Genomic DNA, 27936 nt, shown 5'->3' with positions numbered 1-27936 from the left:
TGAGGCCAAGATTCCAGGCCCTGATTGGGGTCCTGGTATCTGAGACATTTCAGTAGCAATGCTTTATCACCTGGAATCCTAAATTCCCGAGCCCTCTGGCCTAACAAAAGCACCTCTCTTCCCCCTTGATGCAGGAGAAGAGCCTCGTTTTGCCTGAAGACCATGCAAAGATCCCACCTGACTCAGGTGCCTCTCAAGATTAAAGCCCGTTCTCCTTAAAATCTGTCCCCACCTTCCCCAATACACAGACTGCAATACTGTGACTTATGACAAATATGAGCGTAGTCACTAGACAATCTGAGCAGGCCCGTAAGTCATAAGGCATGTAAGCAGGAGACCCACACACGCCCGTCCTTTACCTTTGTTGAACTGATGTCTCTCTGCTCACACCTATGGCTTCATTTCCCTTTGATGTGGTGGAAGAAACAAGCAGGGTTTCTGTCTCACAAAGGGTTCAGCTCAGTACTTTGATGTGTGAACCAAAAATGTGATGATTCACAAAGCCCTGCTCAGGAGTGGCCCTAAAGGCCAGAGAGGGAAAACTGGTGGGCAGAGCTGTGAGGCGTGTACTGAGCATCAGCTTTTCGTGGAAGGAGAAAGGGTCTCCTGGGCTGTGGCTTGGCTAAACAACGGGTCTGCAAAGAATAAGGCTGAAAGTCTGGGACAAAGAGATCAGAAGATTTCAGCTGATGGACTCATGGGAGCTGAAGAAGTGTTTGGACCTTTGTCTCACTTCAACGTCCATCAGAAAGTACCACTGCAGAGTCAGGACGGTAAGGGACAGGACAGACCTGGGGTCCAGGCCCTTCTCACCAGAGGACGAGACGCAGGTCTCTGGGCTTAGCAGGTTCCTACTGTTCCTGATCTGGACCAGCAGCTCCAGTGGGGGCTGGAAAGACACCCAGCTGCCGCCTAATCACTTAATTCTGTGGGCCTCCATGAGAATCTGTTCATATCCAAGCACTGCTCAATCTTTCTCAATGATGACTCCTTCACCTCCCACCCTAACGTATTTGGCTGGTGCAGGGACTCATTACCTGTAGTTTAATCTGACTCCAGGATGGCACATGAGGCAGTTTCCTGCGATCAGAACTGGTACTAGACATGACACTTTCTTGCTGTCCTCAATCCTGGCATATCAGGTTTGCATGACCACTAGAGCTGCAGCACCAGAGAGATATTTCAGTGACTACCAACAAGAGATTGGAAAAAAAACTCACAAAGATAAGCAACCAACAGGAGCAAAGAGTGAAGTCGGGTTTCCAAGTAACAGGGGGACCAACTGGCAAAAAGCCACACGTGAAACCAGAGTCTCCGGTCAGAGGGAAAAGACAAGGTCGACTGATTTAAGGTCAAATCATACTCTGTATTACTGGCTTCTGGAGCTTAGAAGGATGTATCTCAAGGAGTCAAGATTTTCAGACTTTGGCAGAGACAGAGTACACAAGACCAAAAAGCATGTGAGGCTGACAGAACGTTCCCGAAGACAAAAAAAAAAGTGTTCAGTATGTAGGAAAAGCACAACGAAGACCGAGCTGCAGCTGCTCTACACACCTGGCCGCAGCTTCCTAACACGCATCCCAAGTCCTCAAAGCTCTAGTGACCTCAAATCCAAACTTTCCAAAAGCAAAACCAACAGGAAGCTTCCTCTTTCTAGAATAGGGTTAACAATTTTTTTACAGTAACAGTCCTGAGGCATTACAAGAACTTTTAAGTTTATTCTGAATCAGATTAAACTGCGTTCAACATGGCTCATTTCTTTACAAGTCATAGTCTTGAGTATATGTTAAAACAGCTAAACAGTTTTAATGCTTCTTCTTTAATTATACTGGATACACAGCAGTGTAACTATACAAAAGGCAATGCCGGCATGGTGTATGGGACGTGAAGTGTGGTGAGGGGACCCTACCCCAGTGAGTTGGTGGGCAGGTGAGTAACCCACCCTGTCCCTGCCTGAGCTCTCACTCCATCCCCTTGACATTTAGTCAAACAAACAAAATCTACTCCATAGTTAACTTTGCAATTACTAGGCTGTCTCTAGCATTCACGTTCTAAAGAAAGAAAAACAAAAACCACCAAAAGATGGTATCTGACAGTTAAGATCCTTCTCCCTCTGCAGTGTGGACTTTCTGATGTTTGGAAAGATTGGACTTACTACAAAACGTTTTTCCACAATCACTACACCAATAGGGCTTTTCCCCAGTATGGGTTCTATGGTGCTTATTAAAATTGGAGCTGTGGTTAAAGGCTTTCCCACACTCCTTACATTTATACGGCTTCTCTCCAGTATGGAGTCTCTGGTGAGAACTAAGACCCGCGTGCTGACTAAAGCTCTTCCCACACTCGTTACACTGATACGGCTTCTCCCCGGTGTGTATTCGGTAGTGGCGAATGAGGCTGCCTTTGCCACTGAAGGCTTTGCCGCAATCTTTACACTGGTAAGGGGCCTCTTCAGTGTGCATTCGCTGGTGCTTAAGGAGGTCTGAGCTCTGACCGAAGGCTTTCCCGCACTTACAGTCATAGGGCCGGTCCACCAGGTGTGTTCGGTAGTGAAGGGTCAGGTTGGAGCTGTGGCTGAAAGCCTTCCCACATTTGGTGCACACATATGGTTTCTCCCCAGTGTGTGTTCTCCGGTGTTTAGTGAGGTTGGAGCTATTACTAAAGGCCTTCCCACACTCAGCACATATGTAACGTCTCTCTCCTGGGGCAGGTTTAGTCACTACTTCTCTACCTTTAGCAGAACCTTTGTCTTGGAGAGGGGTTTTTGCTCCTCTCTCCTTTTCTGGATTCACCCACTGCCTTTCTAACCTGGCCTCACATTTATCAGCGATAATCATGGGAAGTGTATCCCTTCTGAATCCTTCTGCATGAGATTCTTCAGAACTTCCCTCCTTATCTGCTGATTCCTCATTCTGGGTCTTCGACTTACGATCTGAAACAGTAAGCAGGATAAAGACATGTCAGTTGCTTCCTGTCATGAGAAAAAAACTGTCAAATGAGAAACAGAACCATCAGGTGACACTGATGGATTGTAAGGGGTAACCAAATACAACTCTATAAAGTCAGAGTATCACGTTTAAGACAAACAGGTCATTATCAGATCTAGTTTACAATGCCACACTTTCACGCAAGCCCCTACCAGAAGCTATCATAGTATGAGGAATACACAGCACTGTCTGCCAGGAGAACTTCAGGTATAGAGGGAAATTAGGCAAAACTTCAGGCAAAACTAAGCATACTGAGACAGCAGCAAAGAAGCTGGGTAATGTTCAGGCAGGAAGAAACAAGAAAGACTGTGGAAGGGTCAAAGTTGGTAACAGAAAATAAACAGGATAATTAAGGGCGAAGAGGCTGGTGGCAAACTCACAAAATCCAGATTCTCACAGAAGCTGAATGTATTTAATAGCAATAAAAGAGAATGTTTGGTCCATTTATAATTATTCTAATCCCAGATCCTTGGTAATTTGAATGACAGTACGTAACTCCTATGAGGGTTTAACTCTCATCATTTAAACTATCAATACATGTTTCCTGTCATTCTCTCAGTTATAAAGCAACTGTTGAAATCTGACTGAAGTTGTTAAGTTTTTTTAGACCATTTCACTAGGCAGTCATACTTCTTAAAGTCCACCTAACCATCCACACACAAAAAAGGAGAAAAAGAGAAATCCACACTAAAAACTGATGATAGCAGGGCCACTAAGTCATGAACAAATGAACCAGCACCATCTCTTTTCAGTTCATTCAACCTGCCCTCACCTCCGTGAACAGTCCCCTTACCAAAGTTCAGCTCTCCCTTCAAGAGTGTGTCATTTTTTCCCATGCCAAGACTGACTGAGACACACCTGAAGGAAGAAAGGAACTCATTCTGCCTCGTCCGCCCAGGGGACCTCCTGACAATCAGGAATGAGGATGACTGCTTCTTCCACCACAGAGGCCTGGGGCACCAAGCAGGGGCCTGAGAGATGGTCCTACCTCGAACCTTCCTCAGCACGGGGGTGAACTTCTCCTCTTCACCAGTCTCTTGGATGTAGAGGGGGCCCCAGGACTCGTATCTGTGACTGGTCTCCATAGACTCTAGCTGCGGGCTGCTCAGGGACTCCTCCGCCATTCCTGAGGGTGACATCTTCTCCCATGACCGTTTCTGCTCACGGGGAGGTGGGGATGCCTAGAGACAATTATGAAAGGCTGGGTCTGTGCACAGCTCACTTTAAGAACCAGAATGAAAGAAAATCTCAGAACAGCTATGTAGAACCTCTAGGAAAGAGACCCTCTATTCCATTCAACTCCCAAGGGTAATCCCTCAATTCCACACAGGATAACAGAAGAAAACCAGGAGGAAAGACGGTCTAGCTCGGCGGAAGGTCCTGTGAGCTGCTCTCAGCGTGTGGACACACCCGCGCCTGCCTGGTCCACTGGGACCTCAATCTCGCGGAGGAGGAGGGCGTCCCGGCCTACCTGCGGCGCTGGCTCATCCAGCTCCCGTTCCAGATCCTCCAGGAGAGTGACAGCCTCTTCGGCACTCTCCGGGCAGTGCTCCTGCACCCAGGCCTGGAGCTCCTGGGGCAGGATGGTCAGGAACTGCTCGAGCACCAGCAGCTCCAGGATCTGCTCCTTGGTGTGGATCTCGGGCCGCAGCCACTCGCAGCAGAGCACCCGGAGCTGGCTGAGGGCCTCCCGGGGGCCAGGGGTGTCGTGGTACCCAAACTGCCTGAAGCGCTGGCGGAATATCTCCATGGGAAGGCGCTTCCCTTTCTCTTCCTCCTCCTCAATCTTCACAATCACAGGCCCCTGCTCCTGTGGAGGCCTAGGGCCCAGAACTGTGGCCATGCCCAGCACTTTCATCTCGGAGGTACTCCAGAAACAGCTGTCACTACAGACAGGATTCCGTGGAGCAGGAGTATTGGTTCCTGTGGGTTTCTGGTTCTTTAGGACTACACGTTAAACCTATGAAAATATGATTACCATAAAATTATCTAAAGAAAAAGTATGCTTTTGGTCTTTAAGAAATTGTGGAACTTATAGCCACTATAAAAATACCATATAACAATGACTATCAAAACTCTTGCTAGCATCAGCTCAGGATATCCTGTTTTGATCTGATTTTGTCTTCATTCTCTGAAAGAGTGTTCTGTGGCTCAATTCTACTTTTGCATAGCTGGGTGAAGAAAATGAAAACACTCATTCAAAAATATACACGGGCCTTCCCTGGTGGCTCAGTTGGTAAAGAATCTCTCTGCAATGCAGGGGACCCAGGTTCAATCCCTGGGTGGGGAAGACACCCTGGAGAAGTGGCAACCCACTCCAGTCTTCTTGCCTGGGAAATACCACGGATAGAGGAGCCTGTGGGTGGGCTACAGTCCATGAAGTCACAAAGAGTTGGACACGACTTAGCGACTAAACCACTCAATATTCATACCAGCATTATTTACAACTGCCAAGATATGGAAGCATCCTAAGTGACCATCAACAGATGAACAGCTAGAAAGGGGTGTGCATGCATGCACATGCACACACACCCACACGTGCGCAAATACTATTCAGCCATAAAGAAGGGAACTATCTGCAACAACATGGATGGATGGACTTGGCGGGTATTATGCTTAGTGCAACAAGTCAGAGACAGAAAAACAAATACTGTACATTGTCACTTACAGGTAAACTCTAAACAATAAAACCAGTGAATCTAACAAAAAAGAAACAGACTCAGAGATACAGAGAACAAGCTAGTGATTACCAGTAGGGGACAGAGAAAGGGGGAGATGGAAAAGCAGAAAGTGAACCGACAACAGAATCACCCTATTATTAAATATTCTCTCAAAGAAAACTCTGTAAGTTAGTTAATCTTACATGCTTATGACTGGCCTTCCTGATGAGCATGTTTTCAAACTCTAAGCAGCATCTTTCCTGTCACATAGGTGTTCCTATACTGGATCTGAGTAAGGAAAATTCCAGCAGTCTCAATAAGGAGCCAAAGACATAAAAATCTACGTGGGTGTTCATTACATGACATTACACTGACAACAGCAGAGACCACAGAAAGAATGTACGAACGGCTTACAAAAGCTGAAGATGAGGGAACAGGAGTTGCCGATAACCTAGATCTAAGGCATTTAACAAACTGAGTATGTGCATTTCTTTTTTTTTTTAACCTCAACATGAATCAGCCATAGGTATACATATATCCCCTCCCTTTGGAACCTCCCTCCCCACCCCACCCCTCTAGGTTGATACAGAGCCCCTGTTTGAGTTTCCTGAGCCAAACAGCAAAGTATGCTCATTTCTAACATGCATGTCAGCCTCCATGGATCTGGTCTGACTGCACCTGAAATATCTTGCACACACACAAAATATACACATAATCACCATGAAGGGAAAAGGGAAAAACACTAACAGTGATATTTCTGCATTAGAGAATGATGCATGATTTCAATTTTTAAAAGTCTTTTTCATTTTCTAAATTTTCTTTAGTGGATATTACTTTTGTAACTAGAAAAATCATAAAATCTTTAAAGGATCATAAGCAGTTTTTAACAAACCAAGACAGATTTTACTTCTAATGCCCAAATTCTATGGCCTTCAAAAAAAAACAAAACAAAACAGGAAAACAAAAAAGCACCAATTCCAGCCCATGCAGAACCTTCCAATAAAGGTACTCATCTGTTACAGCTTTTATATCACGTATTTAGTTTCACATATTTGGTAAATATGTATTTAAAACATGTATTTTATATGACTCTTCCCCTTTATTTTTGTGATCAATTTGGGTAATTAAAAATACAGGAAATGGGGTTCTAAGAATGAAACCTCAACATGCAACTTCACTTTTATGATAAAGTTGGTAATTATCAGTTGCTAATTCACGCAGAATTCTAGGGACGATAGCTGAACTCCCCTCTATGGAACCCCAACTCTGAAGCGTCCTACGAGGCACCACAGCTCCCGCACAGGAGCAGAGTCAGCACTGGACACTCCTTTACGCCGCCCTCTGCTCTGGGCATGCCGCTGAAGCCCCAGGGTGAGGGCTGCTTGAAGACTGAGCAGGGAACCACTGCCGTCTCCAACACAGGAACAACTCTGTAATTATTACAGGATTCCCTACTCTGGCCAGAGGAGGGCACCCCAAGAACAGGGGGACTCTCCATTGGGCGGCTCAGCCTCTGGGATTCAGCCTGGGAAATTCAGACACTAGGGGTTATAACGCGGCACAGGAGGCATTAAACAGGGCGTGTCCTGCGTCACGTTCACATGGGATCTGTTACCCAGAACTTAGCAAATCCAAACACAGATGCCACTACATCAAACCACTGCCTTTGCAAAACACTTTAGGAAGAAAGTTTCCCTAAATGTTACTGCTGAGTACCGTCAGTAGTAACTGAGCCCAGTAGCTCAGTGATTTATTCTAGCACACCAGTTTTGCAGTGCCCACAATTCAGATTCATGCCTCGGTAAGGCCACCAACATGTGGCAGGCTGGGCGCCTGGAGCCTTCTTCCTAATTGCACTCACTCTCCTTGATATCATCTGGTAGCATGGCTTTAGTTACCGTCTATTTATTCACACTCGCGAATTCACACTCTCCTGCCTGGACCTCTCTTCTGAGCGCCAAACTCTTACAACCAACTACCCACTTGACCTTGCCACCAGCATGTCCAGCGGCTTTCCAAACTTAACGTGCCCAAAACTGCACTTCCCATCATTCCTCCAAAGCTACTCATCTCAGTGAACGGCAATTCTACTGTTCTGTTTTCCGGAGCAAAAAACCCTGGTCACTCCTGACTCCTCCTTCACATTCTACACACAATTCAGGACTAAATCTTGTTATCTCTACACCCAAGGGATTCAGAATTCAACCACATCTCACTTCCTCCAACACTGCTGTCCCAGTCCATCATCTGTGCCTTTTTTTCTTTTTTCTGCCCCATCACACAGCATGCAGACTCTTAGTTCCCTCACCAGGGACCAAACTCAAGCCCCCTGCAGTGGAAGCACGGAGTCTTAACTGCTGGACCACCAAGGAAGTCTCGGTTGTCTATAAAATATTATACGTCAGATCACATGACTCCTCTGTTCACACCTTTCAAGGCTTCGTGTCTCATACGGAGTAAAAGCCAAAATCATCACAAGACCAAAAACAAGGCCTCAAGGATTTCAGTCTCTGTTCCCTCTTGGATTTCCTTGTCCTTTGTCTCTCCTCTTTCTTCCACCTGTCAGACTGGTAAATAATTTTTTTTTAATCTGATAATGGTTTATTCCCACCCCTACCCTGTCAAAGCCAGTATTTGGTCTTGACCAAACATCTGGTCATGCTGAGTTTGTCTAAAGGTTCACTTAGGGATACCCTCCAGATCTTGGCTTCTCAATTTTTCTCAATAAATAGTTAATACAATAAAAAAGCACGTGAATAGAAAACAGAGGTTTCATTACTCACATTGCCTTCAACCACAATGAACTATCTTCTTTAAGCTATCTAGACTGTTTAGCACAAAAGGGCCAAAGAGCAAAAGTTCATAGTCTACAAGCAGAGGTGTTTGTTCTGTTCCGAGTTTTTCCTCCTCCTTTAGGCCAATTTCCCAAAGCCCCCCAAAAGTGCCCCAAATCCCATTCTAGAAGATCAGGCATAAATGAACCAAGTTATTATTATAAATTCTAAAATTAAATGGGATTTACCTATTGCTGCTAGAATGCTTTTTTTTCCCTAGAACTTTAAAAATGTTACCCTTTTGTAACTGAAAACTCCTACGCAGGCAAATCTGGTAATTTTGAGGCACAGATTTCTACTGTTGGGTAGTTTTCTGCGTTTCTTCCTTCTTTAGACCGCACCAAATTCTGCATCACTTTTTCTCTTCTTTCTTCACTGATCCTAGTTCGCTCCTAGTCCAAAATTTACTTTCTCCGTAGTAGCCTTCCAACACCTGAAAACAGCTGTCTTGCTTAACTCTTTTCTTCAAAACTCTTCCAACTGTTCCTTTAATAACAGGAGTTTCTAAGTACCTCACTCACAAGATCACCTTTCTCTAGACAAACTGTAAGTAAACGGCCCTCTAAAATGAGTTTCTAAACTTGAGCAGATTCCTGTTACCTACTTTCAAACCTGAACAATGCCCAACGGACTAGTCCCTCCCATATTTCAGACAATACACAAGACTTCCGAGGCTCAGTTTCCCACACGAGGCTCCCAACCCTCGGGCGAATTCTTAAATCAATTAGCCTTGAATTTGGACCGCCTACTTAGAGCCCGGAAAACATCCCTGTTCTAGCTGACCAGCGACTGGGCTCACCGAAGGCAGAAAAAAACTGCTTTGTAACGCGAAAGAGACCAACTTTCGATTGTTAAACCCGGGGGTGGGGGCAGGGGCGGAAATGCTTTCAGGAGAGCAAAGGCCTCCGCCATCTGGGCCTGGGTAGGGACAGAGGCCTCCTCCCACGTCCCTCCCCGGACCGGTCTGGGGAGTCCCCAGAGGCCACAGCTGCCTAATCCACTCGTCCCTCCCCGCACCCTTTCGGCGGAAACTCCCTCTTCCGCCCGCCACGCGAACCGTGGACCAGGAGGCTCACCGTGAGTCAGAGCCGCTCGGGCCGCTGGGACACCTCAACGCGCACCGCGGCCGGCGCAGCCGGAAGTACGTCATAGCTCCGCCCGCGGAGAGCTGCGAGAGGCCGCAGCGGCCCCTCTAGGAACTCGGGAGGTCCTCTCTGCATCTCGGTGTCTCGGGTGCGCCGGAGGTTCCTGCCCGGCAGGGACTAGTGGAGAGAAGCCCCCGCAACGTGAACAGCCGGGGACCTAGTCCGCACCTTTTTTTTTTTTTCCGCACTCTTTTTTTTTTTTTTTTAAACTAAGAAAGGGCCGACTAGACGAAGTCTTGGCAGTGTTCGCACCCCGCCGCTTCCCGCCGGGCCAGGGAGAGGCGTGGGCTCCGCGCGGTGACCTCGGTCCCCGCTCCTGGACTTGAGGCCGGTTCTCCTGTGATCCTCAGGCTGGTCACCGCGTGGGAACTCGGTCCCCGTTTATGAACATGGAGTTCCACACTTAGCCCTCTAAGCCGGCGATTCAGTTCTCTCTCTCCCGGCGACATCCAGCTAAAATAGCTGTGCCCTTGGGCCTTTGTGGGTTCTAAGCTTCCTGGACAGAGATCTCTGATGTCACCTTCTAGGCGCACCTGATGTTGCAGGCACTTGGTACAGAGGTCCTTGCCTACCTTGTCAACCCCCTCCCCCACCCCCGCTCTTGCTCAATTGCAGTTAGGGACTAATTGTAAATAAGGGATTGATCCCTCAAAAGGCCGTTGGGACTTCCTTGGTGGCTTAGTGGTAAAGAATCCGCCTGCCAGTGTAGGAGACACAGGTTCTGTCCCTATTTAGGACAATCCCGCATACTGCGGAGCAACTCAGCGGCTGCACAACTATTGAGGCTGTGCTCCATAATAAGCAACTGCAATGAAAACGGTGCACAACTAGGGAGGAGCCCCTGCTCTCAGCAACTAGAGAAAAGACCACACAGCAAATAAAGTTAACCAGTGTGGTTGGTGGCTTGCTGGGATGTGGCATCTGCATTTCAGAATTGTTTTGGCTTCCAAGAACCTCATACTCTTCCCAATGAATTCATTCAACAATCACATAGGAAGAAACTTATGGAGAGTTCTACTTGCAAAAAGTTCAATTAAACATTTGCTTTCCTGTAATTTCAACTCATTGATCCTAGCCTTTTTTGTTTCTTTTAAACTGTGCCACAAGTCTTGTGGACTCTTAGTTCCGCAATCACGGATGGAACCCAGGCCCTCAGCAGTGAAACCACCAAATCTTGACCACTGAACCATCAGGGAATTCCCATGTTGATCCTAGTCTTGGCTGAGCTTTTCCTCTCACAAAATGCATGTAGTAGTTCTTCTTGTCAGCCCCTTCAAAATATTTGGAAATTGCCACATGATTGTCCCAAAGATCAGCTCCAACAGTTTCACAATCTTGTCTGCAAGTTGTTTCTGAATATTGCAATGTGAAGTGTAACATGACCCTCTGAGGGCCCCGGGTTTCTTATTTAAACAAATCTCCATACTCTGCCATATTTTTCCCCTTCACTCTCTACATTACTGTTTTCTTTTGTTTTGGAAGATTATTTGGTTTGAAAAATAAAAGGGGGGGGGGGTCCCCTTCCGTTTGTAGCAGAAATCTGGAAAGCGAAATGCTACGCTGGTTACTGTTAGTCCCGGCTCCCTCCTCTGTTTTGGACAGGGTGGTTGTGGTTCTCTCCAAAAGAGCTGCTTTCAGGATCTTTGTCCCTTAAGTTTCACTCACTTATTTTTGCTGCTATCACTATGCTTTGCCAGTAGAGGGTGATCAAACCTTGATTTCTCTTAAAACAAGGCACGCTCCTTGCCTATCACAGCTCTAAAACTGCCCCCCATCCCCAGGAGTCCACCTGTACAGCCTGTTGGGAAGTTGCAAAGACAACATTCAGCTAAAGAAAATGAAAAGAGAATCAAGGTGATGTAGTTAGACAACCCCATAGCTTAGACCTGGAACTCTGTACTAATCAGCCTTGGGAGACTTGAAGATGCAGTTTAATTACCTGGAAAAGGGGCATAATAACCACCTCCTCTGACAACTTTAAAGCGCCTGGATCACAGGAGAGTGAGCTAGCTTTGTAATTAGCTATACCAATACCAAAGACATTTTAATTTTCAAAACTCTGGGCTACAATATTTTTCTCATCTCCTGTGTTTTAATGTCGGCCTCCCATGCCCCACCGCCATGGATGTGGCTCTGCCCATCGCAGATCCTACCTTCTCTGGAGAAGGCCACCTGTCTTCTTAACAAGAGAAGATAGTTTCCTGCCAAGACTTTTACAAGAGAGCAGGTTGCCAGCTCATTACCCGTTGTCGTGGAAGAACCCAGAAAAAAACTGCATTCTCTCTGAGTAGATGGAGATCACAAAGGGCCATGTGGCCCAACCCTCCCACTTGCAAAATCCCTTCCTGCCCAGGACCCCAGGTGTCACAGCTGACCTGATTCGATGCAGCAACCTGCTCTGGCTGATTTGACAAGGTTCCTTCTCCCAGCGACTTCCACTGGGGTCACTCCTCCTGGTTGTGCAACTTGGGCCCTACAAAACCCTGGGGGGCCACCATTCATCTCATCAGGGAGTTGTACAGTTTAATATTTATCTCGCTGTGCTGGCTCTCAGTTGCAGCGTGTGGGATCTAGTTCCCTGACCAGGGATGGAAGCCTTGCCCCCTGCATTGGGAGGGTGGAGTCTCAGCCACTGGACCCCCAGGGAAGTCCCTGGAGTTGTGCGGTTATCACAACTCACCAGCACAAGGCAGCCAAGTGTCTTGAGGAAGAGGTGCCTTTTTCTAATTTGCCTCTGCCAGGACAATTAGAGGCTGAGGTTGGGCAGAGCTGGTTTTAAGTATCTGCCTTACTCATTGCAGAACCTATTATTCCTGACACCCAGGACATGGTCTGACACTGTTTACTGAAAGGGATTTAAATCTATTTCCTGGAGTTGTGCAGAACAGACAGAATCTCTCTTCTGACATGACAAGCCTTTAGATACTTGAGGGTAGAGACCAAGTTCTTATGCCTTTTTTCCTTAACAAACAAAACCCTTCATTGCACACCAGAGGTGGTTTTGTTTTTCCTTCCTATGGTTGATGTCTTTTAAAATGCGAGTCCAGAACCAAATGCAGGGTGCAGTGACCGATAACTCAGGTAGAGGAAGACTGAGACCAGCACCTCCCGTGTTCAGGCATCTGGAGTGGAGGCTGTGCTGAAGACACCTGGGAGGCGGTGGTGGCGACTACTGATGGACACAACAGTTTGGAAAGGGCTCTTAAACCTGTATCAGCAATGTCCATTATTCCAGGGCAAATACTGTTCCTTTAGGACCCCTTTAGGATATGGAAACTGAAGCTCAGGGGAAAACAGAACACTCTGCACTTCGCTCTGGTTTCTAAATAGAGTGAAAAAAATTATTTAAATGAGACAAAGCCAAAAAACAGTTTCTAATAAACAGTTATTAGAAGTCATAAAGATCTAAACTATCAGTTTTACATGCTGTTCTTACCATTAAGATGTTTTGTTTCTAAGTTTCATAAAGTGGTCAAAGATTATTTTAATGGTTTCATTTTATGAGAAAATTATGTTTTAGGAGATCGTTAAAAAGCATCTTTATTCCATGGCTTTCGATTCTGTTGCCCTCTTAGAAGCTACCTAAGCTCCTGAGATATTACTTAGGACATGTCATTTGGATGAGGGTTGTTTGTGGGTCACAGTATGTTTTTGACTTTGAAATTATACTTCTATTTCTTTATGCAAAATGTACATTTTATGCAACCAAGGACAACAAAACACAAACATCGCAACTATTGCCACCTAGAGATGATAATTTATTGTTTTACCAAGATTTGGAAGAAAACATAAAGAGAATATTTATTACAAATCCCCACCATCTCCTACCCCGACCTCACCACTCTAACATTTCTCTGTCAGACAGCACCGGCCTCCTGAAATGGACCATTGACTGTAAGTGCATATCAGTTTCAGTTTGCTGCCATTTTTCATGATTGAAACTTTTACCTCTCGAGCAAGTTTCAAAAGCCTTTTCAATGGAGTTTCTTAGCTTTTAACAGCAACAACAAAAAAACCATTTTCCCTCTAAGATCCCATTACTTACCGGAAGAAGTCTTTCCAGAAATGTTAATGAGGATTTAAAATAAACAAGTTCACTTAAAAAATCATTTACTGAACATCTATCAAACACCTGGACTCTTCAAAGACCAGTGAAATGAAAAGGCCAGGCTTGAACTGCAATAACTTAACTCGGGGGGGTGTACAAAGACAAGTGAATTTCTTCTTTTGGTCTAATTTATTCTAAACGAAGAAACCAGGAACTGACAAAGCAGGAAAGGTTTATTTTATCCAGTCTACAGATAAACAAGACAATGCCTGAGTTAGTCCTCTATATAGATTTAGGCTTATCGTGTCAACCTGGGTGTAATAATCTCTATTTAACTAAAAGCTAATAAAAATACGTATGTTCATTTTAAAATAATTGCTGATTTTGCCTGCATATCCCACCCCTTGCCCCTAAACTCACAGATTTCCCTGTATCATCACCTGTTTCCTCCCACCCACCCCCCTCACGTATCTGTTTTCACATAAGAACCCCTACAACCAGCAGAAGCATCTCTAATATGCTCTGTCCTTGCTCGGGCGGGGCAGGGGCCAGGTGGAAAGGCGGGCGAGTACTGGTCCACAACTCATGGCCAGTCTCTCCTCTCCCTCCCTCAGGCTCCCCTGTCACTCTTAAGCAGCTAGTGTGTCTTCTACCAGCCTCCTCCCCACTCTCCTTCATGGGGCATCTGACCTTGTTGGGAGACTAACCAAAAGCAACCTGGGGGCACCTGTGGCTGCCCAGTTCCCTCCCTGGACCAAAGGAACTTGAAACCCACATCTGATGCTGGAATGAAATCCCAGTTTCAGCATCACCTTTCAATACCTCACAAACTTACTCTGCATCTTAACACACTCAGCCTGACTGTTTAATGAGTGCTTGCTGAAGGGAGAAAATTTAATTTAGGACCAATTAACTTTGCTGACTGCTGTGCAATTTGAAGTGAGTCATGATTCTTTAGTAAATGGAGGTGAAAAACTCAACAATTAGAAGAAAAACCTGTTAAATAACAGACCATTGTTTAGAAGTCAATCTAATGTTCACTCTTTACCTTCCACGGTTTCAGGATAAGAGAAAAACACGAGGTTTGTGGTATTCACTATTAAACAGAACCAGACAATATGAAATTAAGTTCTCATGTTAAGACATTCTTATTATGTGATGTCTAAAATATTTCCCAAACTTCTGTTTGACCTGCAGAACCGGAGATGGCTTACCTCCCTATAACTTCAAGTTTGTTTTTACAAAGCTCTGAAAAGTAAAACAGATAATTTGTTTTAGATATAATAAAAAATTAATTTGAATAGCAAAATAAGTGACTACTTTTCAATGTATAGTGTCCATCCCAGGAATGAAACCCAAATGTTAGAGAAACTTTTTAAACAACGCTATTATATTCTCCAGCAGTAGCTGAAATAAAAATCTACTCTAACTTCTACAAAAACATCTATTTATACCACTTACTTTCCTTTTCTCTGATTCTGCATTTTGCTTTGCAATCTGCAGACCTGCATCTGGTTTCCCAGTTCAGGCACCATGGTCCCCTCATCGCTATTTCTGAGCAGTTGCACAGAGCGGGACCACAAACACATGGCTTCTCTGGCAGGTATTGCTGTCACTGTCTGACTACAGGTTAATTCTGTTACACCAATTTACACGACGATTCTTCCGTGAGGGTGGTAGGATGAACCTGGTTAGCTAGCTTTAGATGAGTACGTCAGGATAACTGGACCCTGCAATAAAAGGTGATCAACTCTAGGATAAAGAACAGAAAAAAGTTCTTTCTCAGCTGTGAATCTTCTCAAGCCCTCTTTTAATAATCACAGGCCAGGGGAGGTGAGTGGGATCAGGGGAGGTACACAGGAGACCCCTGCACACAGGAGGTATGCAGAGGGAACACTGCAATGCCGGGGCCTAGACGCACCTGTGTCTATTTCCCAGGGAAAAGTCCATCTTGGTGTTTTCCTACCCCACGTTTTCTCAACACAGAGGTAAGAGTTAGTGGGGGAAGCAGGATGATACTTTACACCATTGGTCCAGGTCAAGATAGTAAGTGGTCCCCCTGGCCTTCCCAGTCCACTTCCTACTCTCAATTCATGGAGCAGACCTTCTTCCACCCCCGACAAGCTCAGAGAACCCATTCTCCTTGCTTGAAACGGTGATCTGGCAGCTAAGCGTCGAGTTTCTGGCTGTGGAAACTGCAGGCGTCTATAGCAAACTGTTCCGTTTTAGTTCCCTATTCACCTGTCCCTCCTAACGGATCTACTCATTCCTAAGTTCTTGACTTGATAAGCACCGAACTATGAAGTTTTTTTTTTTTCCCTCACTTTTCCCTCTCCTCAGTTCTGTGAATTGACTTGTCTATGTCACTTTCACTACTCACTCCAAAACATTGCTCTTTTGGAGTGATGTGTTCTGCCAAATAGATTAAAATAAAAATACATTACCTGGTACAGGGAGTATACAGAACAACAGGGGCTGAAGGTTCAAGACAGACCCTGACATTATGATCATACAAAATATACAGAAGTACCCAACATCAACAACTTTTGTCAGAAATTGTACATTTTGCTGTTTCTTTAGCATTTCCCCACATTTTCTTCTTCTTCTGTGGATCCACTGCAGTGAAGGCCGAGCTTTCTCCACAGTGTTTCTGAAATTTGTTACATGACTGGAACATACTGAAGGAATTCCTTTTCTGTCCAAAGCAATGAGTGCTATACATGGAAAGTTTTCCCTCACATAACAATGTTTATTTACAGTGAGCTTTCTGATGCTAAGCTGAAATGTGATTAAAGGCTTTGCCATATTTATCACATTTAAGAGGTTCCTTCCTGGAATGAATTTTCTGATGCCAGGTAAGACGCAAATTCTTACCTATCGAAAGGGTCAACCTGTCTGTATATCTTTAGCAGTTTCACTTTTATGCCTTTAATAAAATACTAAGTGCCCTACGTATCAAGATGCCTCATACATCTGCAGTCCTAGGCTTTAGCCTTGCCTGCCAGGATGAAGCAGAAACAAATGCCCAGCAACATGAAGAATTTTACTTCTCTTCCTGGCAAGGTTAAGGTATATTTTTTAAAAACCTCTCAAGAATTTCCACTGGGTCAGCTAGCATGCCAACAGTTAACTAGAGTCCTTGAACTGTTAACAGACTTCAGCCAGTCGAGGACTTTCAAATGACGATTCCAAGCACTAATTTAGATGTTGTGAGCCTTTTGGACCATGACCCAATTATACTTTGTGCTGAGCAGCTGATAAATGAATGTGAATAGTTTTAATAAACAGCGGTAGCCCCTGTTTTCTTCAGAAAAGATGTCTTCAAATAGCTATTTCAAGGAGTCCATCTGCTGAAGACCTGGAGCAATCCCCATAGCTGTCCCAGTCAGTACGATATCCCAGGAAGATGGGAATTTCATATGGGGGAACAAGTTGTAATTTCCTTAAGAAGAAATGATGGCAGAATTATGTTGGCATGGAGTTGTGGCTCAAAAAGGCCAACGTGGACCCAACCAGTGTTCTTTCCCTCTTCAGAACAGGTGGTACTTTGATCAGTGTCTGGAGTTAAGCACCTCACTGCTTTCAGTAGTTCCCTGGCAGCAGAAGTCTTTGCTCAAACGCACCAAGTCTTCTACTTGACCATCCTTGTATTACTCTGAAGAAAACTCCTCAAAGCAGTTTCTTCTACCTTCCCTTTTCTATCAAAAGTTAGTCAGGTTTGCCCTTCTGGAGTATCGCTCCTTTTCTTCACCTGGTTGGATAGACTACTCAGGTCACCAGCTGACCTCGGTGAAACTCCCCCGGGCAACACACAGACCCAACCGCTCAGGAGCTGCAGGGAAGCTGGGGCGGGTCCAAGTTACAGAGGCCAGAGGATTCGTGCTGTTTGGCCTGGAGTTGAGGGTACAGCTGCCCCCACCTCCACGGCTCCCCATGAAGCTGACACTGTTTCACAAGCCTGGGTTGTTGGCTGACGAACAAGTGACAAAGGACAGTTTTAGTTCTTGACGGAAAATCTCAAACTCTACGTGGCAGGGGGTGGGGAGTCTCCTATCATGAGGCTAGTCTTCAGGTGTGCTCTTAGTCTGTTTCTAAGTTCCTGCATGAGCAGTCACCCCTACCTGAAGCCCTGATGACTTCCTATGTAGCCCATGCTGCTTGGGGCTTGCGTGTGTGTGTGTATCCAAAAATGGTCTATTATAAGCTTCTAACAGAAGGGAGTGCAACCTCCTGCACAGACGGTGGGAAAGATCCAAGTTTCACAGCCTCATCACAGCCTTTAGCGACGAGAAGCAGGAAAGAAAGACCCTGTGCAGAATGACTGCGACACAACCACCTACATTTCAGCAGACTGGTGAGCTGCTTGGAGCAACAGACATGTTTAGTAACTGCCAGATAATGGTGTCATATGTTTTTTCAAAGTGTCTGGAAGGGGTGGGGAAAAAAACGTTCCTTTTTCTGAAAAGCAACAGAAATCACATCTTCTGAACTTTATTCTTTAACGTTCCACATGATTCAGAAAGTGCTCCAATCATCACGGCATCCAGCAGATTCTGGTGAACATCTCTGCCATAAACGGACGTCCAGCAACAGCCTAAGTGTCTATTTTTTTTAAGATGATGACAACAAAGCCACTTCTGACATTCCCTGGTACTCTCTCTCCGATCTGGGTCCAGATAGTCTATGCCGGTGGTGGACTGACATGTTTATCTTCAAGACAAAAACAGGCATGAGACCCTGGAGCTCTAGCAATGCCCTTGGCCCTGAAGGTCTCACAAGCTGGCCCGGGCTACCGTATTTCGGGTACTCCTGACTCACGGGCCCTGTGGTGAATGTGAAAATCCTGCTGGAAGTCAGGCCTCAGGAGTACTTCTTATATGCTCGGCACGAGTTCCGGGGCTGTCCAGGATACAAATATAAATATACCCGACAGGAGAAGTGTCTCTTCTGGGGAGTGATGAAAACTTTCACCCGTGGAACAATGAAGGATTACAGACAGTATGCATCAAGTGCTAACTCATGGAGAGATGCACTGAGGAGCGCGACAGCGCTTTAGGGATTCAGGGATCTCACAAAGGGAGAGAAGAGTTTTGAATCACAGTTGCCGTTTCAGCAGGATCTCTCTCAGTGAGGAGGACAGAACCTGCTACCTTTGGAACTGCTGCCTGGTGCATGTGGACTCTCCCTTTCAGGAAGAGATGGGAATCTTTGGTTTGATATGGATGAGCGCACTCCTAGATTTCTACAGCTTTGGCAGGCTACCAGTACCTGGTCAGAACTTACCATATCTATGTAATTAGTTTGAGCAGCAGGTCTCCATGTAGTTTGTTCGAACTGTCCCTCTTTTTTGAGAAGTAAGGTTCAGCAAGATGCTGGCCAAGCAGGGTTTGCGTGTGCCAAGCAGGTTTTGGACATCGGTGTTATTTTCACAGACACGATCTCAGTCTTTTTCAATTATATGGTGTGGTTGTGGACAGTCCAAGAGTGCCTTAGAGGTACCCTCACTACTGAAAGCCTTGATGTTTTCCTGTGTGTGCTTCTGTCCTGTGTGGAAGTAGCATGTGGATTACATCCCGAGTTGAGTATTTCCCTACAGGGGCTTTGGAAGAACTACCGGCCCACAGACTAGACAAAGGCAGAACACTGCTGATGTAGCTGTAAGGATCCTTGAGTGTGATTTTCTTTATAACCTGTTTAGGCTTTTTTTTTTTCCCCCTCCATGGGCACAAATCTCTGAAATCATTCTAGAAATGAAAGGGGGAAATGGCTTGACAAATGCTTTACACACAGCTTTTCAGGAATGCTCCGAACGCATCAAGGGAGGCCGGGCTGTACTCAGAGGCTCGCTCCCTGGTGTGGATTCTGTGATGCAGGGTGAGGGTTGAGCTCCGGGTGAAGGCCTTGCCGCACTTTGTGCACTTATAGGGCTTTTCTCGGGTGTGAATTCTCCGGTGCAAAATAAGGTATGAGTTTCGGTTGAAAGCTTTTCCGCACTCACTACATTCGTAGGGTTTTTCCCCCGTGTGGATTCTCTGATGCTTAGTGAGGTCTGAGCTCTGGCTGAAGGCCTTCCCACACTCGTTACATTCATAGGGTTTCTCCCCAGAGTGGATTCGCTGATGCAGAATAAGATTTGAACTGTGACTGAAGGCTTTGCCACACTCGTTACATTCATGAGGCTTCTCTCCTGTGTGGATGCGCTGATGCAGGACGAGGTTTGAGTTAAGACTGAAGGCTTTCCCACACTCACTACATTCATAGGGCTTCTCTCCAGTGTGGATTATTTTATGGCGAATAAGGCTTGAACTCCGTGTGAAGCATTTTCCACATTCGTCACATCTGTGGGACTTGGTTCCTGTGGGAACCTCCTCGGTGGTGGTGAAGTTGGAGCTCAGGCTGAAGCTTCTCCCCAGACCCTTCCCCTTTTCCCTCGGGCCTCGCTCTCCTGTGCTGGGTTTTTTCTCCTTGACTGTAGCTGGCCCCGAGTCTCTCTTTTCTTTTCCAGCTTTCTCCTCAGGGTTTCTCTGCTGCCTTTCTACCACTCTGCTCTGCTGTTCACGCTTTTCTCCGACATCTTTCTGGAATTTTCCTGCAGTCTCCCCATGTGATGCTGAGTCTTCTGCACTTTCAGCCTTTGAGGTGGACTCCTCATTCTCATTCCTGTTTTCACAACCTGACACAATAGACAGAAAATACAAATAGCACCTTTTTCTCTTGAATATATAGGTTACTCAAGTGACATTTTTCCAGGAAGCCTCTACATACCTGTAAAATGACCTCACAGTACCAACTGTAGACAGAATAGTAGAAAAATGGAAAAACACATAGGGACAACAGGGAGAAGTGGGAAATGTGAGGGCAGGCAAAGAGTGGGAAGGAAATGCAGGGAGTGTGCAGAAGCCGGGAACAAGCAGAAGGAACAGACCAGGCGAGAAAGGAAGGGAAAGGGTGAGGCATTAAGGAACATAAGAGGCCACAAAGCATCGTTCTATAATTGGTCACCCAATAATTAATTTGAAAGAATCAATACCATTAAAAAAAAAGTTTCAGTTTTAACTTGGTATTTATGAAATTAAAAAGAATCTGGCAGGTGATGTGGACCTTTGGACACATGAAACAGCTTTTCTCTACCAGGGAGAAGAAAGGTGATGTGCTCACGTAACAGGGCTGAGGGAGAGAAGCTGGTTGGGGCAACAGTAAATGTAACCGAAAGTTTCACTGACAGATGATTGAGAATCCCTAAGAACAAAGAAAGTGAAAAGATGTCTGCAGATGGCTCACAAAGGATGTAATATAAGAAAACAAGATTTTACAAATACAGAGCTGATCTCTGATTTTGGCAACCTACAAAAACTGGAATATATTTTTATTGCGGACTGCTATATTCTGTGTGGCACTGTTTTTAAGCAGAGACTAAAAACTGTTCAGCACAGAAACACTATTTTATATGTTTATATTCGAGTGGGGAAAAAAAACAAACGAATCTAAATCTTCTTCATTTATTTGGCATTAAGAAACCTTTCCAAGTGGGTGTGCACTACCTCAACACAACCACCGAAGGAGCTGAATATCTAGCCCGACTTTAGTGACGAAACTGCCATAAATACTGACCCGATCATAAGGAAAATGAAACTGGTCTATTCTTTTGAATTCCAAGCCTGGGTCCTTGATGATCTGGATGGTTCCCTATGTTTTAAGTTAGCAACAGGTGGGTACTACCCAGCTCACAAACACAGATCAGTATTTTGGCTTAATCTTCACCTTGTCCAAAGAGCAAGTATTAAGAAATAAACCCCAGCTAACCCTATGGTTCAAAACAAAACTTGAAGTTTCTCTAGTAACATCCTGTCTTCCTAGTTTCCCTTCATTCACACTCCCCTTGCTCTCCCCAGGCAGAAGTCCCAGCAAGTGGGCTTTCCCTGTGACAGGACTGATTTGACAGTTTCCTACAGTGAAGTCTCCCAGGGGTTGAGACCTAACAGAGACAAATGAGATTGTCAGCTGCGTCACCTTGTCTTATTCAGTTGATGCCTCTGAGAACTTCATTGTTCTTACTACACACTCAGGAGCCAGAGCTCTTCACAGAAGATCACCATTAGGTTTGGAACCTGGGAAACCTGACCCTGAGGGAGGGACAGGCATAAGGTCATGGAATTACACATACAGAGTTTTGGTGGAGCAGCACTCATAGGATGCAAGACCAAAAACCCGTGGAAGGATGCCTGGTGGGTTCAGGAACAGGTCCCAGGTTAGGATGAAACTGATGGTCAGTGTTCACCTGGCCCTCTACACTAAAAAATATAGACACTCCCCAACCCCAACAAAAGCACCTCAATTTTAACCACAGGAAATGAAGCAGAATCCTCACTGGTGACTGAGTAGTTGAAAAGGTAGGGAATCAGAACACAAGAGTTACTTCTGTTTTCAAAAGACTCCCTAGAGGTAAAACTACCTAGACCTAAGGAATCCACGTGGCGTCAGGAAGTCCCATCGCCAGGCTTTGGGATGAACTAAACAGTGTTCTCCTTCTCCATCTGGTCTGAACAAAGGAGCTCGGTAGTCTAACACATCAGAGATCCCACAGCTACTGGAAAAAGCAGCAGTACCCTCTTATCACAAGTAATCCTGCACCCGTCTTACCCTGGGAAATCACGTTCCCATAATTCTCCTGCCTGGCGTCCCTACTGAGATTCCTCCGAGCCAGGTTCTGACATCCCCATTCCTCCAGGATGAGGGACACGGCCATGTCCTCGATCTTCACCATTGCCTGAAATAACATGAGATCCCCACACTCAGTCCCCCCAAAGCCCAGGGACAGTCCCACTGCCCGAACCTGCAGTCAGGGACGGAGGTGACTGTAAACCTACAGGATGCTGGGAAGAAAAGGCAGCCGCGCCAGGCTCCAGTGGACCCTTGGGGAGTGGGGCTATTCTGTGGGCCCGGGCTTCAACAGCCAATGTCTTGGGAGAAGACTGCCAGAAGGGCCCCAGCAAGAGGCAGATGGCAGGGACTCAGGAGGGCAGAGGGGCCCACAGCTCACCTGGGAATCTGCCGAGAACAATGCAGATGCCATCGCCTGGTCTCTGGGAGCCCCCTCGGGATGAGGGGCAGGAACGTGGGTGGCAGGGAGAGCTGAAGGAGGAGAAAGGAGCTGTGAGTGAAGCCAGCTCTGCTCTGGGTCCCCCTCGAAGAAGGGCCCAGGGCACCCTCTTTCCTGCACTACTGTGCCTGATGTTCAACAAGGAACTACAGGACGGATAATTACAGGGACTGTAAGAAGGCCAGCATAAGCTGTGTCTTCCCAAGACTTCTATTCTTGAGCAGGAGGAACAAGGAGTCACAGAAAGTGAGACAGAGGCCCCAAGAGGGTAAGTGACTTGCCTAACGTCCCCTGCTGAGAGGGCAGAGCCAGAACCAGAACCAGGGCCAGGCTCTTGTTCCCAGCCACAGAAGTGGGCGACACTCAGCTCTTGAGGCAGGTCTGGCTCATAATTGAACCTTCTCCAGTCCAAGGAACGTGTACTAGGACTTCAGATTCCCATCCAGTTGTGAAAAATTAAGTTTGAAAAATCTTTAGCAGTAACGTCTCGAAACAGAGAAGGATGGGCTCTTCTTAGTTTCAAGTTTCTGCCGATTTTTGTCCCTCTACTTTTCTCCCTCACCTGACCAGTTTTTGGATAAAACGTACACAGGGTCTGAATGCTGATGAGATATTTCCAAGTGTATAAAGGCATAGGTTGATGATACTCTTCTAATAAAAGACATATTCAATATAGGATCACACTAACTGTAATGTATAAGAAAAACTGGAAAGTTCTTAGGAGACTGCAAAATCAAAACCTTCCTTTGCCAAGTAATGTTAGATTTGGAAATGTTACTGTTAAACAGATGATGTTACTGTATTGCAAAGATATTTAGAAAAACCATTCTGAAACAAAATTACTAAAAGCTAGAGCAAAGTGTGCAAAAAGATCAAGTACCTAGCACTCCAACCTTACAAGAGAGAGGAAACACCCGTCGAAGATGATCAGCACAGAGGAAACTAAGAATAAATGCATATTTACTATGTAACAACTACACATTCCAGGATTTCTAAAGCTGTTACTCTGGAGATCTGAAGCCCTAATCTGGCATTTAAAACCATGAATATCCTTTTCCATTTCCTGATTTCAACCCCTAGGAGGAAATAATGGGCTGGGGTGGACAGTGATGGACTAAACACAGCGTACTGGCTGGTTCGCGGGGGTTTCTCCAGCTTATTGGGTGTCCTCCAGAGCGGGCCGATGAGAATGCTCCCTCAGCATTATACGCCCACCCTGCACGTCACCACAAACAGACACGCTGGGTAAGGATTATGTGTTTATCAGCTCTTGAACAATCATTCTTTTAGCATGATATTATTATTTACTGATAGTCTATGTACCTACTTTGGTTTTAAAAGTGGATAAAATACATTAATATTTCCCTCAAGGGAAAAAAACTAATTTTTATTTATATGACTCTTAAATGATTTTTTTTGCCTCATGTTCCTCAACCAAAACATTTTTTCCATCCTTTTCCCATTTTTTGGAATTTCTGAAAATAACCTAGAAAAAAGAGTGATGTTATACAGTATTCATACATTTTAAAGAAAATGAGTGTATTTATTCTTGGACTGTGCTGTGCGGCATGGAGGGTCCAGCTTCCCTCAGCATGCACTGAGCAGTACAGTGGAAGCACTGCGGTGGAAACACGGAGTCTTAACCCCTGGACCACCAGGGAGTCCCAAATAAAATCAATTTAAAAATGATACTTTTAAAGACAATTTATGACATACCAGAGTGCTGGATATATATCATCTCTTCTGAGGACTTTCCTGTTAAAAAAAAGTCTGCTAGATATCCAGAATGCTAACAATTCAATAAATAATATAATGTCCACTCAAGTTTATTATGCACATTCCACTTTACTCCTCAGTAACATTATTTAACTCATGAAATTGGTCTGTAGGTTGTTTCCTCTGATACGTAGTAGTAATGGCAACAGAAACAAACACGCTTCTCTACTACAGGCATCAACAACACAGACACATCTGACTGGTGAGTCCCCGCTTCACACCCCCTGTGAAACCTGGCTTCTTACCTCGAGGTTGTAACAGACGGGGTTTCCGAGATGAATGTTTGAAATGGGACTGGGTGGGCTCATGAGGAAGGTCAAAGCTCGAGGACTCCTGCACTGGATCCAGAGGTACCATCCCCCTTGCGAGCATCTCAGGCCCATGAACTTGACCTGGGACCTGAGGACAAACAGGTTGGGCTTGTGGGTAAATTACTTTTTAAACAGGAATTTAGACAAACAAAAAGACAGTAAGTATGCCAGTGGCTGGGAGAGGGCCAGGGCCAGAATACTTAGCCAAGGGGAGTGGGATCAAAGTACCACCAAGTCTATAAATACGAGCTTTAAATCAGTAACTCTCTCTTTGCTCCGGTCTCAAAGTCCACGTGCTGCTCACACATCACAGGCGTCACCTCGCCTCACCTGCTGTCCTGACAAATCCAGCTCCAGATCCTCCAGCAGGGTCACGGCCTCCTCCCCGCTGTCGGGACGGTACTCCTGCAGCCAGGCCTGGAGCTCCCGGGGCAGGATGGAGAGGAACTGCTCGAGCACCAGCAGCTCCAGGATCTGCTCCTTGGTGTGGATCTCCGGCCGCAGCCACTGGTGGCAAAGTTCCTTCAGTCGACTCAGGGCCTCTCGAGGCCCGAAAGTGTTCTGGTAACAGAAGTGCCTGAAGCGCTGGCGGAAGACCTCCGGGTCGGGCGGGGGAGACTCCTGCAGGCTGGCGTCCTGCCCCCACATGTGCTCCTCCTCATCCTCCTCTTCCACCTTCACTATCACGATGCCGTCCTTCTCCTGGGCAGCCTGCGGGGACAGACCTGCGGCTTCCCTCGACTCAGCAGTCATCATTCAGGCTCAGGGACCTGACTCAATCCGAACAGGGTTTGTGCTCTTGTGCTCTCCTTTCTGTCCTGTGAGATGCCTGGTATCTGTTTCTGTACTATTTCTGAAGAGTTAAAAAAAAATTACTGGTACCTTTATGGAAAGTGATACTTTGCCATTAATACTTCATACAAGGCTACACAACCAAGCATTAAAAACGCCTCTGAATAGTAAAGGAAAAAAAAGCCCCCGGTACCAACTGTTTTCACTGTCACTTTGTAGATATTAAGGTTTTGCAAGCAAACCCCCAAATGGCGAATTCTACCCTCAGGGTGTCTGCTGGAGTCCAAGCACTTTCCTTCCAGGGGGAAGCAGGTTATGACGTCATGTGTTTACACACTCAGCCTGGTGAGAGCTGAGAGAGGGGTGCCAGGCGGTGGCTTGCAGTGGCACACGTACAAGCTCCCAGGACAACTCGGAGCACCCTCTTACAGATGACGCGACTGTGGCGTGGGTGACTTCCGCCCTGTGCTCAGGAGCAACCTACCTAGTGGAGCCAACACTCAAGCCAGATCTGAAGGCCCGGACTTGTAACCCACCATTCAGATATTTCTATGTCTTTTATGGGTGCCTAGGCCAGTACAAAATGATTCACTTTGAGTAAGGAAAATATCAGAACGTCTATTTATATTTTAAAAGAGAGAGAAAATAGACTACATTTAATGTACAAATGGATACTAACAAGCTCACTCAGTCTAAATGCTGAACATGTTCACAAGAGACAGTATGGGGGGCGGTGCAGGGGCAAAATGGGTCAAATGACCCAAACTTCCTGTTATAAAATAAGTAAGTCCTGGGGATGGAGTCACAGCATGGTGACTCTAGTTAACACTGTGCTGCATATTTGAAAGCTGCTGAAAGAAGTTCTTAAAAATGTTCTTCAAATGAAAAAAATGTAACTATGGTGACAGATGTTATCCGGACTTATTGGGATCACTTGGCAATATACAGAAACACTGAATCATTATGTATCTTGAAACTAACCTTATGCTATATATCAACTACATCTTAGAAAAGAACAAGCAGCTTTAGAGATTCTTGCAGAGAAACTATGAGAAGGGGAGACCCTACGAAGGCAAACACATACAAACAAGAAAATGGAGCGGCTGAAGCTTCTATCCAGAGCAATTTCTAACTCAGCCAGGCCAGAAGGTGAGAACCAATGTGGATCTAAATCTAACAAGAAGTCAACCGACAAGTGAAAAAGTAAAAAAAAAAGAAAGTATGAGGAAGGAATTATTAGTGGGTTGTTACATAATTTTAACCACTAAGACTGATACTCAGCATCCTTGAAACTCCTTATTGTCTACACATTTTAAAAACTTGGAAATACTCCCTAATTTGTTTAAGAACTTCCAAATGAGGATTTTTAGTGGGTCTTGAGCCTGTTTGTTAAAATTATAAAACATCTTTTGATTAGTTTGTAAGAACAGGTGATATAAGAGCATGGAAAAATGGAGATGTAGAAGCTGAATTTCAAGAACAAAAACTGAAGAGGGTTGGTGGACAGGAGCAATCACGAGTTACTAAGCAGACGCAAAAATGTATTTCTTTCATCTGAATTGACAAACCTTTGTGAGGCATCATTTTCACCTCTTACAGCCATCAAAATTAAGCACCAACTTCAAGTTTTAGAGACAGCATCCGACTGTATCAAAATGAGATAAGCCAATAGTTTTAAACTAACAAAACATTTTTAATTACATGACTTTCACTAAAAAATTATTAGTAATTTTGGTGGAAAACGGATCACGTACATTTAAAGCAGAAGATTATTTGAGAAAAGCACAACTTACTGTATTTTTTAAAATTATATAAAACGCTGGTATAATAATTTATGTATGTAGCTTTTGTAAACAGTTTTTACTGACAGGATCGTGTGACTGGAAAAGTTTGGAGAAGACTGTTCTAAACAAAGATTATGATTTTAATCTGAGGTTTATAACAGGATTCATTTTTCTTTCTTTGGTCCCTAATAAAAAACAGAAATCGTTATTAAAATAGCAGCTTATAATTACAATAAAGAACATTACATTCAAAAAGGCTTGCTACATAAATATAAAAAGAATGTGGGAATTAAGTCATTTCTCCAATACTTTAAACTGGTAAAAGTCCTGTTGTAAACTATCTTCTAAAAAGCAAGAGAATTCCAAAAGAACAGCTACTTCTGCTTCACTGACTGTGCTAAAGCCTTTGACTGGGTGGATCACAACAAACTGGAAAATTTTTAAAAAGATGGGAATACCAGACCGTCTTACCTGCCTTCTGAGAAATCTGAACGCAGGC

The 27936-nt window shown here is 45.1% G+C and overlaps 2 protein-coding genes across 5 annotated transcripts in view; one reads left to right on the top strand and one right to left on the bottom strand.

Annotated features, from left to right (window-relative positions):
* Positions 1-27936, top strand: part of ZNF3 (zinc finger protein 3) — a 527297-nt gene that overhangs the window by 17042 nt on the left and 482319 nt on the right. The gene's annotated exons all lie outside the window — the stretch shown is intronic.
* On the bottom strand, positions 1763-25653 carry LOC138076609 (zinc finger protein with KRAB and SCAN domains 1). 4 transcript variants are annotated; one of them, XM_068968853.1, is made up of 6 exons: positions 25192-25653; positions 24796-24949; positions 22715-22806; positions 22315-22441; positions 19529-20347; positions 1763-2704 (listed from the first exon to the last, which is right to left on the bottom strand). In XM_068968853.1, exons 1-6 carry the CDS (start codon positions 25615-25617, stop codon positions 2097-2099), a joined length of 2226 nt encoding a protein of 741 aa, XP_068824954.1. In that variant the 5' UTR covers positions 25618-25653; the 3' UTR covers positions 1763-2096. The 4 variants fall into 4 exon arrangements, with proteins under 4 accessions (XP_068824954.1, XP_068824956.1, XP_068824957.1 ...); XM_068968854.1 differs by lacking the exon at positions 1763-2704 and having other exon boundaries at positions 19356-20347; XM_068968855.1 differs by lacking the exons at positions 19529-20347; positions 22315-22441; positions 22715-22806; positions 24796-24949; positions 25192-25653 and adding exons at positions 3976-4168; positions 4459-4947; positions 9558-9656 and having other exon boundaries at positions 1763-2932.

The sequence above is a fragment of the Capricornis sumatraensis genome, chromosome 3 (genome assembly GCF_032405125.1).
Source record: "Capricornis sumatraensis isolate serow.1 chromosome 3, serow.2, whole genome shotgun sequence".
Taxonomy (NCBI): domain Eukaryota; kingdom Metazoa; phylum Chordata; class Mammalia; order Artiodactyla; family Bovidae; genus Capricornis; species Capricornis sumatraensis.
This window is presented reverse-complemented; position numbering and strand designations above follow the sequence as displayed.

Excerpts from the sequence above, each read along its gene's own strand:
- LOC138076609 (XM_068968853.1), bottom strand. The coding sequence starts at position 25,617 with ATGATGACTGCTGAGTCGAGGGAAGCCGCAGGTCTGTCCCCGCAGGCT. Across the intron at positions 22,442-22,714 it reads TGTTCTCGGCAGATTCCCAG|GCAATGGTGAAGATCGAGGA; the intron begins GTGAGCTGTGGG and ends ATGTTATTTCAG. Across the intron at positions 2,705-19,528 it reads CCTGCATCACAGAATCCACA|CAGGAGAGAGACGTTACATA; the intron begins CCAGGGAGCGAG and ends CTAAACCTGCCC.